The sequence below is a fragment of the Pundamilia nyererei genome, unplaced genomic scaffold (assembly GCF_000239375.1).
Source record: "Pundamilia nyererei isolate P.nyererei 1_Seehausen unplaced genomic scaffold, PunNye1.0 scaffold00097, whole genome shotgun sequence".
In the NCBI taxonomy this organism is placed as follows: domain Eukaryota; kingdom Metazoa; phylum Chordata; class Actinopteri; order Cichliformes; family Cichlidae; genus Pundamilia; species Pundamilia nyererei.
In genome coordinates this window covers 2,370,379-2,382,045 of record NW_005187498.1, presented here as the reverse complement: position 1 = coordinate 2,382,045, position 11,667 = coordinate 2,370,379, and the positions used below count along the sequence as shown (strand labels likewise).

General features: G+C 37.2%; 1 protein-coding gene across 1 annotated transcript in view; it reads right to left on the bottom strand.

The window, feature by feature from the left end:
• Window positions 1–8,897, bottom strand: part of LOC102203459 (matrix metalloproteinase-18-like) — an 11,171-nt gene extending 2,274 nt beyond the window's left edge. Inside the window, exons 1-5 of the mRNA XM_005740164.2 lie at window positions 8,817–8,897; window positions 6,532–6,797; window positions 6,022–6,170; window positions 5,784–5,909; window positions 5,274–5,435 (exon numbers count right to left, since the gene is read on the bottom strand). Coding sequence (XP_005740221.1) covers window positions 5,274–5,435; window positions 5,784–5,909; window positions 6,022–6,170; window positions 6,532–6,797; window positions 8,817–8,897 — 784 coding nt within the window. The remainder of the gene's footprint in view (window positions 1–5,273; window positions 5,436–5,783; window positions 5,910–6,021; window positions 6,171–6,531; window positions 6,798–8,816) is intronic.
• Window positions 8,898–11,667: the final 2,770 nt, after the last annotated feature.

The following is an 11,667-nucleotide window of genomic DNA, read 5'->3' as shown; positions in this document are numbered from 1 at the left end:
TCATCATGGCCAAAGTGTCAGCATCCAGAGACCCGGTGATCTGGAGACCAAAGAATCTCTGCATCTCAGCCAGCTTCTTGTTCACTGGGCTGATGCCCCTTCTGACAGCTGGACCCTCCTCCTCTGTGAGGTTGAAGAATTTCTTCAGGTAGTTCTGTCAAAAAAACATGAGATCTGAACAATATTCTTAATACCCCATAATCCTAGGACTTGTGTTACAATTATAGGACAAGCAAAGGAAACATATACATACCTTTGCAAAACTTTCATCTTGCCCAGTAATCTGAGATACTGGCATGCAGTAAACTGCCACTGCCAGGCCAAGCAGAATGCTCAGAGTCACAGTCTTCATGCTTCCTCGTTGTGTGCAACTTGTGTCTCAGTGCTGTGAGAAGCTGTTATATAGGCTGGAGTTTGGATGTGTTGAGTAACTACCTGCCGTCAGTGACTAACGAAATGCTCCTTTTATGGTGAAGAGGGGAACTCTGGCTTTGATTGCTCATGACGGTGTTACATGTGCAAAAAACCCCAAAACACTGATGTTGAATCATTGTTGCAGTTTGCAGAGGAAATTGGTCATGAGATAATTAGAACAGCCCCAACATCTGTAATTATCAGATTTTAGTTCATTTGATTTTTATTCAGATCTGACTTCCATATCCCACAGTGTGAAGAAAATCAAATTGATTTAATGATTTTATGAAGCTCACAGAAGCTCAGCTTTCAACTTTATGAAAGTTCTAGAAATAACATTAAAACTATTCCTGTTTTCAAGCTCTTGTGCAGAATTGACTTTATAGCTGATTTAAAGCAGATTTAAACATATTTGAGGATTTTCTTTGTGTGTATTTGTTCCAGAATTATTACTATTTTTATCACTTTATTGTAATTTAGTTTCCAGAGCTAGTTTAATTCTTAGCTGTAATTATTTAAAAATTATTTTCTCAGTGGTAAATGGCCTGTATTTGTATAGCGCTTTACTTAGTCCCTAAGGACCCCAAAGCCCTTTACACTACATTCAGTCATTCACCCATTCACACACATATTCACACACACATTCACACATGGTATTTGGTATCTGGACTTAATAATCTCAGAACAGTTCTTGTCACATTAAACACTTTCACCTGTGTTTTCTTGTAATGGATGTGTTAACATAAATTTAATATTCTGTCAAAGACTCAATAGAGGAATTGAAAGTGTTTTTTTTACTATGAACACTTTGGTTTTTGCACGATCCAACATGATTCCAAATGAAAAGAAGTATTTTGCCAGGAATTGGTCATGGAGCGTTTCAAGTGCTGCACATCACATACAGGAAAGGATGATTAATGTTGACATTGTCAGCATTTCTATTATAAAAACATTCAAGTCAGTTTATTCTACACATTCAATCGTGCCCAACCGCACAAAGTTTTGGAAACTGAAACTTTTTTTTTCTGTGAGTCGACTGCAGGTGGGTGTTTTCCACCTTACCTGTAATTATCCCCAAACACTTTGTGTCAGTGTTATAGGAAAACTACATTTCTGTCAGTGTTACACAATACTGGACACAGGGATGAAGAGTTTTGAATTTATAAAGTAACGTTCAGCCTCAGGTAAATTAGGCCACACACACACACACACACACACACGCACGCACGCACACACACACAGTGAATATGTTTCAACATAAAAGCAAAGATATTTTTTTTAATCAGGAAAATATCAAATTTTCTTTGCTAAGTAAAAAATAAATCCCTCTGATGGAACGACACGAGCTTAAAATAAATGTTACATTTGGCTGAATAGCTCTATATCACATGTTGATGTTTGTATAGAGAGATTTAAAATTAAAATTAGCAGCAAAATTAGATTAAAACACACATTTCAAATCATGAAAACTGTACAAATTCCAATGTTACATCACTGTATTACACACTGAGGTAAGACTAACCACACACTAACCACTTCTCTATTTTCTGTTCGATACATTGTGGTTATTACTGGACGTAAAAGTTTGTGTATGCATACACAGCACCGTCAAGCTCCAGGGAAAGCATTACTTCACTTATCTCCTCTCTGTCACTGTTTCATTGCCTTCCTTCACTTCACATTCCAGCAGCTCATTAACACGACTGATGGAGTGCACACGTTTGAAGTTGGAGTCGTATTTGTAGTCCAAGTTTCCTTTGAAGAAGTGCACAGATCCTGTGGGGAAATCAATATTCATTTAGAATTTGGAACTTAAAATGTATTGTGGCAAACTGTGTTTGCTGTATGGGGCAAGGACTGTCTGTGTACAGTGCATTCAAAAGTATTCATAATGAAAAGGTTTAAGTACCTTGGATAGTACTGCCTTGGTTATAAACCTTTATACCTTACATCTTTTTTTTACTCTATGTCTATATGCAAGTATTTTCCAATCACAGTTAGTGAAGATATTCTATTAATCTGAGAGTCAAACAGCAAAGGAGCAGAAAAATATCAAGTGTTAGTGTAAATGTACTGTAAATTTTGTTGGATTGAATTTCTTTTTATGAGAAATTGACATTTGCAAGTACCATCATAGAAGACAGCAGCATCTACAGGCGTTGGGATCTCTGGCCACTGATCCTCAACAGACATTGGTGATCCCTCCATCAACCTTTGTTCCTCGTTGTACCTACATTATCACATATAATAATAAAATATAATAGTGATTTTAGAAAAGCAGAGATTAATGTCAGTATTTTCTTGTTTATGGATGACAACATTTCCATGGGAAGTGTGATAAACTACATGACTACTTTACTTAAAGCACCGTTTTGATGACAAATAGTCAAGTTGGTGACAACAGTTGATTCTGCAACCACTTGTACTAGAGATGTGTAATTTTGTATTACATCAAAGCGTAAGCAGGAAGCCTGTCTGGTCTAGACTGGTTCTCACACAATGATGTTCTGTTTCTATGTGTGAAATAATAACAGTACTCACACATAGCCATACAAAATTCTGTAAAGTAAATTTTACTGTTTTTTTTTTAAATTTTCAACAGAAGAGGACAGTCTGGCTCTCATATATCTGATTGCTCTTTCATCTACTATCAGGAACACCCATCTATGTAAGATGCCAACAGTGGAAATAGTTTCCTGTCATCTCATTGCATAAAGGTGATTCCAGTACATAAACATGTCTCACACCTCTCCATCTACATCAGTCAGTAAAGATTAAATGAAATGGTTAAAGATCAGACAAGTCTTGCTACAGCCACAATCAAAAGTTTAAGACCACTTGTGAAATGACAAAAAAAATCATACTTTGCATATTTCAGTTTAAGCGTTGTTTTCAATAAATTACACGCTCAAAAATTTTTTTGTCTCACTCCCATTTCTTCTTGCTGCATGCTGAAGCTCCACTAGGAGCCTTATTAATATCCAACCGTGCAAAATAGGATTTTTTGCCATTTTACAAGTGGTCTTAAACTTTTGATCGTGGCTGTATATTGTTTTTAACTATTTTATGTATGGTGATCTTTCACGTTTTGAAGTAGGTGGGTGGTCAGCATAAAGACTGAAAACGGGACTAAAGAGCTTTATGATCTTACATACCTCCAACACTCGTCACCAGTGAAGAACACAGTATAGCCCTCATCTCTGAAGTGAAGAGCAGCATCTACAGATTTTATTCTGGAAGGGAAGCCCAAGGTTGAGATGCTTCTAGGGAATCCTTCCTCAAGCTTTAACTGCCTCAGCATCCAGTACTGATTACCTGAAACAAAAACACTATAATAACACATGTACACATGTATTTTAAATCTACTGCCAGACACTAAACCGATGCTTTTGTAGATGGGTTTTTTTTTACCCCTTTTTGTGTCTTTACCTTTAAAAAACACAACAACATTTTCCCACGTATTCTCGTAAATGGCGTCCAAGTTGGCCGGTACAGTGTCTGGCCAAAGACTGCTAATCAAGGAGACACGCGTTTCCTCAAATTCAGGATGTTTGCGCCACATAAACCTGAAAAGCAGGAAGGCTATCTCAAATGAATATTCAGTTTTTCAGTTCAGTTTTCCTGTAATCCTCGGACCAAAGAGACACACTGAGAGAATTATGTCCAGGACTGCACAGATTTACATACCTGTCTTTGAAAAACAAAACTTCCTGTTGTAGTTCTGTTACTGCATCAAAGGACAAATACGGATCACATTTTGTAGGTGTTTTTGGAGGAGGCCTTTTTGAGGTCAGTGAAGTAAAATTGGGATTGACTCCTGTACACAGCAGAGAGGAATAGAAAAGGACACTTGATTACCCCTGAAAATAAAATATTGTAAATATCTTTTTTTAAAGGAAGAAAGGAAACAAAGAAAAAGGAAACAAGAATAAAAAGAAAATTACTTGAAATGTTTGTTTTACTGTTTCTGTCATATGTTTTACACCATGACGTCATTTTGCCATAATCATTTCAATCCGTTGTTCTTTAACCAAATTGTATTTAATCTTATAAGAAAACAAAATAAAACAATTGTTGTAATTGTCTAATAATGTCTAAAACTAATAACAATAATAATAATAATAATGAGGATTAAAAAATACTTAAACTATTGAAAAGAAACAGAATAATCTGAAATATAAGATATGAACGGATATTAAATAACTGATGGTGGCCAGTTTATAATGGTTTTGAGCAAATCAATATCACTGCAAGTTTTTGTTACACATAACAAAATTAAGCTTATGTGTGATTTCACTAAGGAAGATCTGTAATCACTGATCTGGCTGCTTTACTGGGTGATGAGCTTCTTTTCTGTTGTTTACATGTCTACAGCTTTCCCACACTGTCAATCTCAATATTCATGTTCTTAATCTAATCCAATCATCTTCTTGCCTGCCTCCTTCGAGCCAATCAACCTCTGCTTTTACCCTCTTTCTTACAAGCCACCTCCTCCCCATCTCCATCACAGACACATTACTCAGACCTCCATTCAAGCCGGGGGGGGTCCTGTCCTAACATCTAGTCTAATCGCCAAATATATTCATTTCTCTATTTCAATAAATTATGTTCAATTCTTCTAAATGACCTCTTGTTATTGAATTATTGCTGGATTGGATGTTTAATGCAAAACCAGCCAAACTTCTTGTGGCTGTTCTTTTGTCAGTATTATTATTATTTTATGTACAAACTTTCCATTTTAAAACTTCAAAGTTATTCTGAGGCTAGCGGGCTTTGCTTAATATCTTGTAATGAAACTGCGGCTAATGGTAAGCAACATTTCTGAGCTCAAGCATCGAAAGTATCCAGCAGCAACTCACCATACAGTTTTTGGATGTTTTTGACATCATCAAAGGAGAGCTGGGGCTCATAGTTGGGGTCAAAGTTATATGCTGGGTACATGATAGCTCCAGGATCAGATGAGTGGGACAAGCCAAGCGCATGGCCAAATTCATGGATTGCCACAGCAAACAGGTTGATACCTGGAGCAGGAGCGCACATCATGTTAGTACTCGTGTGATGCAGGAAGGCTGTAACACAAAAGTCCCACCCATGTTTCACTAAATCACTCCAGGTTAGGTCAAATTAATGTTCTCATTCAGTCCACCAAATATGTAACTTCTGTAAAGTGCACTGTATTTCAGTCATACAGCATCTTGACAATAAGCAAACAATTATGACACACAAAACACACCTGCTGCTGCTTTCTTACAAAAAGTTCATAAGAATGCAGGTACCACGTTGATTCTGTCTAGCTTCATGTTCAGAGAAAAATTTGTGACACGTGTTTTTAAATTGTTGCTTTTTGGGGGGTTTTGCCCTGGTAATACCGGTAGAATTAAAACTCCAGTCTTCATCAGAATCAAAGTGGACATCTCCACCAATTTGAAGCCCAGGCATAAAGGCGTGAGCCAGGACTCCTCCTCTGCCATCAAAAGGTGAACTATCATTATGATCTGCAACAACACAGGGTGCTATTATTTTATTATTTAGTAAATCCTTTACGCCTCGCTTTACCATCTGCTTCATTATTATACATGGATGAGGAGAACAGTCTTTAAAGCTTACCTCCACTATAGAAAAAGATGTCAATGTCAGCCACGGTCATGATCCGGTTGCGAAATTTCAGAGGTGTGACGTTGGACCAAAGCTTCCATGCTCTTCTAAAGACTTTCTGAGCCTTCAGTGCTGGGATGGGGAGTTTCTTGCTAACTGTTCTAATGATAAAAATCACCATTAAATGGATTCACCTTTACTGATGTGACACATTGAATTTGAATGCTTTTTATGTTATTTTGAGAGACTGACACTCTTAAAATTCTGAACAGTCATTCATGGTATTCATTCAGCCCTACTTCAATCTGCCGTCTCCTGCTATAACATAGCTGAAACCTGGTAGATCATTTATTACCCTGCTCTTTTTTTTAACCAGTACTGAGATTTATAACCAAAACAGCATCAGACTCATGTTTGAGGCTAACATTCTGATCAGCCTCAGCTGTACTTTGTTAACAGCTAAGCTAGTTAATCTTGTGAAGTAGCATATTGACTACAGAAATCAGTTTTTTTGTTTCTAACCTGTAGCTGATCCTCTTCTTCTTCCAGCGAACTGTTTCTCCAACTTGCTCCACATCTGACAGTCCACAGCGTGGCTTCTTCATCACTGCTAGAGTCTCTTCTGTGAGCTCTCCACTTGGAAGCAAACCAAAATACCGTTGCATCTCCTGCACCTTTGTCTTCTTATCACAGGATCCGGTTGTCGAATCATCATCTTTACTTATGTCGGTGGTCCTCTTCTGTCTTTCTGCCTTGGGCTGGTAGCCATAGAAATGCCGCAGATATTCCTGAAGAAAAATAACCGGTATTGCTAAAGTAAATCGGTTGAAATAAACATCTTTACTTTGCTGTGAAAAAGTGTTTCCCCCCCTACATCATTACCTTTTTTGCATTTTTGACACATCACGCCTTAGCTGCTGCTAGCCAGTGTTAGCAAAACTTTCTATGAAGTGGATCTGACACTGCTGCGCTCTGAAACTTTGCAAATTTACTCTCATATGATGTGAGAATGTGGCGTCATTTGGTGAAGCAGACCCTTCTCAATTGATAAACCATACACTAGGTATGATCCTTCATATGTTGAAGTTCTGTTCTCCTCCACCTTTGGGGTATTACTGTATGTGGAGTATGTGGCTAGTCTCTAACCAGATATATAGGATGTGATTAGGAAGAATGACGATGTCAATCATTGCCACTGTATTCAAGATGGTGGGGCAACATGGTGGCTTCCACAAACTGGTGCCCACTCCTGGAGGAGTTAATTCAGAATGTATTGCTGGTAGTTACACACTAGTCAATGAATATTTATGAGTATAACAACCTGTATTGTATTTTTAACAACTGCGTTTATCATTAAAAAACTACATTTTGTATTCAGTTATTTTTTTTGTCTAACATCAAAATTCATTTGATGATCTGAAACATGTAAATATGACAAATACACAAAAAATAAGGAATGATGGCTGGGAAAATGCTTTTTTTCCATAGCACTGTATAAAGTACAAATGTTCACACATTGCCATTGTTGCTGTGGAGGAACACAAATGCGCAACCAGGCCTGAAGTAACTTTACAGTAAGAATTCCAGAAATGTCCTCAGACCTTTAATGATAGCACCGTGCAGAAACACTTTAGCACTCATGTAACTGCAGGTGTCAACATCAGACACACTCAGACTTACCTGTGTACAAGTAGCTGTGTTTCATACTCTCCCTCAGTAGAATCATTGTTATTAATATTATTAAAACTCTATAGAAGGACACCAGGAGCACACATCAAATTTATCTTTAAAATTGGTAGTAAGTAAATGGTTCATAAAGGATTTGATAAAGATGTCTTTTAAAGCTTGTTTGAAATAAAGCGTAAAACTTTCAAATGCACTTCATCAAACAGTAAAAATTCTGTTATTGAAATCAGCTTCAGCATGAACATGACAAGTGTTCTAACAGTGTTATTTATTCACTGCTGCTGTCTCCTGACTGCTGTGTTATCTTGCAGTCAATGTTTTCTTCAGAAGTGGTTCACAGGCATTCACAGGGCACCCTCATAAAGAATCATTATCAGTGCACCACATTTTTCCTCAGGCGAGGCATCAAAGGTGAAGAAGACAAACCAAAAATGAATTAGTTATCCAATCAAGTCACTATATCAAAGAGATTTCTAACAACTTATTATTTATTAAAAGAGAGAGAGAAGAGTTGGTTGGTTTAAGTCATTAAAATAATTAACTGTGTGCAATAATCTAAAAGTATAATCTAATTATATTTATGAAGCCGACTCTATGCAGTTTATAAAAAAAAAACTTAAATTCAAGTCCAGGCAGGACCATTTATCAATATTAACTCTTATTTTCCAGTGTCTGTAATTCCAACCTAAAACGACAGTTTCTTAACGAAAAAAATATATTAAAAGAAATATAGTAGAGCACAGATGTACAGTATAGTATTACTTGAAAAAAGTGTTGATAGTGTAATCTGCACAAATTGTCAGTCAGGTATAACTGCATGTCCTGCCCATACACACTGAAATTAGGTTATTGATTTTCTTCACAAAATGTCAGTTTGATAATGTTTTACTCCTTGAAATACACAGTGACCAGGCCCCAGATACAGCAAATTCCTACAAGCAGCAGTCAGTATTGCACTTGAAGTAGACAATAAAGTGGGGTTCCAGATTAAACCCCTCTATGAGTAAAACAACAATATCGCAGTGCAAAGACCTACAAATATAGCAGCATGCCTTCTTTTCTCTTTTTTTCTTTTTTCTTTTTTGTTACAGGGATCGTATCCTTCCAAAAATGCACAATACCTCTGCAAACTCTTGGTCAGCTGCAGATGGTCCAGGAGGAGGTTTCTTTGGCAGATCTGCTATCCGGAGAGGCAAAGCCATCATTAGAGTTTGGCTGGACATCACAAGAGGCAGGAAATAAAACCAGAGCATCTTCTTTAGCTGTCAAGTATCCCAGCAAGTCAGTATGTGTTTGAGATGCACAGCTGCTGATATACAGTGCTGTATGCAAAGCTGTGGCATGGGTCACATGTTAATTATGTGCTCTTGTCCCAACAAGAACAGGAAGGTGTTTCAGTGCACAGCATGGTATTCCAGAAAGTTTCTTCAAAGAAACACCAGAGCCCTTATTTATAAAGCTTCTCAGGAAAGTGTAGGAAAACAGTCCTAACTGGCCCAAAATTCTTATGTATTCATTCTGCTTTTTTATCAACATTCCTGCCATAGTAGCTACTCCTATCACATCCTGCAAAATTAAAATCACAACGGATGCTACAAAGATTAAATTCAAAATTCTTTAGAATGACTCCATTAAGCATAATCTTGCTATGGTATCTGAATAACACTGTCCATGCTACGAAGAAGAACTCCTTTCAGTTCCTGACTTGGATAAAGTTCCAGTTAAAGCTGTTCAAATTTGAGACGCTACTACTCTCATATCATATCTCATATCTGTGTAATTTGCGTATATACTGTATATTCTGTGTATTTATTATCTCACTCGTATTGCCTGTTTATGCCCTGTCCTTATCTTCAACGTCATGCTGCTCTGTTGTATGTTAACTGCCCCTTGGGGATAAATAAAGTCTTTCTGATTCTGATATCACCACACTGAATAGGTTTTACTTGACTTGTCAGAGAACCAAAGCATCATGATTGGACAATGCAAATTATTATCCAGTTTTTCTTGTCCATAAAACCTTACACATATTATAATATCATTTGTGTGTTTTCTATTTGTTTACTTAATCCATTATCCATGAATTTGAAGCGCTATGGAACATCCATTTAATCATCGCGGTTAACCGAGAGTCAACAACTACGACAGCTAGCCCAGAGGCATGCATTAATGATAGTAATTACCTTTACTGAAATGTCTGCCAGTTAAAAAACAGCTATGCTGTTATCCTGCATTGCTTTTATTTTTGTGCGCATGTCTCCTTTAAATAAAGAAAATGATAATGATGTCACAAATAAGACAATAAATCAGCTGAAGTGGAAAAAAAATGATGTGAATGTAAGGACATGTATAGATTATGTGTCATATTAAAAATTTTGGCTAATGTTGTTGGAACATCAAGCTGACATTTTAAAAGGATTAACAATTCCAAAATAAAGTCAAATTTAAATGCACATGTCACTGTCAACGGGCGCCGACTGTGCGAGAGCGTGAAACAGAGGTGTGGACACAGAAGGAGGCGGAGCAGACTTGGACCAAAAGCAAACTGTTTTATTTAGGCCGGTAAACATGAAAAAAGGTGAACACAGGAGCGACAGCTAACCTGTAACCAGTACTGGGAAACATAAATAAGATAACTGTGACTAAACATCATAACTGTGATAACAATGACTCGACGTGGTAACACAGACGTTGTGACAAAGACAGAATAGAACAGACTAAATACACACAAGGGGCGATCAGGGCAAGTGGAAACACAAGAGGAAACAGCTGACACAAATGAACATAATGACACCACAGGGGAAGTGTAAAAGTAAGCACATTCAAGAAGGGAACGCTAGACTTTCAAAATAAAACAAAAAACACAGAGACGTAGGCATGGGAGCACAAACGAGACAACATTAAACACACAGGCACGAAATACATGACAGACCACCCAGAGAAGACCAGAACAGACTTACAGAAGAGGACATAGATGGACCTAAACTAGAATAGACTCATCTAAGACCTAACTAATAATGCAACACCAGAACTACACATATATTTATAAGAAAACACAATTTACAAAACACACTCAAAATGCTGGGTCAGACCCAGCCCCTGACAGCACAAATGTTTCAACAGTGTTTGGTTGATTTTGATTGCTGTTATCTGCTGATGTTATTGTGTTGCCACAAGATAACGCTGGCTATGTGGATACGTTTAGAGTAATTGCTTTCTTGAGAAATTAGTGTAGTGTAGTCTGAAATGGGCGCCAAGTGTAACTTGACCTGGAGAGCGTTGCACAAGAATTCCAATGTGCATGGACTGTTGGTCCTAGGCGCCAATGGCAAATAAAAATCTTGAATCTTGAACTGGCAGAGATTCACAGGAGAGAAGGGATGAAAAATGTTTTGCTTCAGGTAAGCATTCAAAGGGCAAGACAGAGCAGAAATAAATTAGTCGTCTAATTCCGTTATTATACTTACTTGTTCATTTCTCAAATTTTTACTTAATTGAGTTTCATCAACAAAAATACGTAACTGTTCCCCTGTAATATTCCAAAATTTCCTGGCAGCTCCATTTGCTCACATTAAAGTGTTATTTCACAGTGTCTGTGACTGCAATCCAATAGTTCCTTATTGTAACTTTATGTTACAATGCTTTTAACAATTTGCTTTTCATTTGACTTTATTTCAGTGTTCAAAGTGGAGTCTCCAGCAAGAGTTTATTATAACTGCATGTCTTATCCCCAATTTCAGGTTTCTTGCTTTCTTGAGTGTGCGAGTTTGGCATGAGTCAGTCACAGCTTGCATCACACACGACTCATTTTAAAAACTGCCACTGTAGACAGCAGCTAAATATTGTTCTTGGCCCATAAACACTGGAAACCACGCAACACAGTATAAACACAAAGCAACAACAATCATCAAAGTACTTCAAAGAGTCCATACGATACTAACAACAAAATCAATAATTGTAGGGCTATGATTA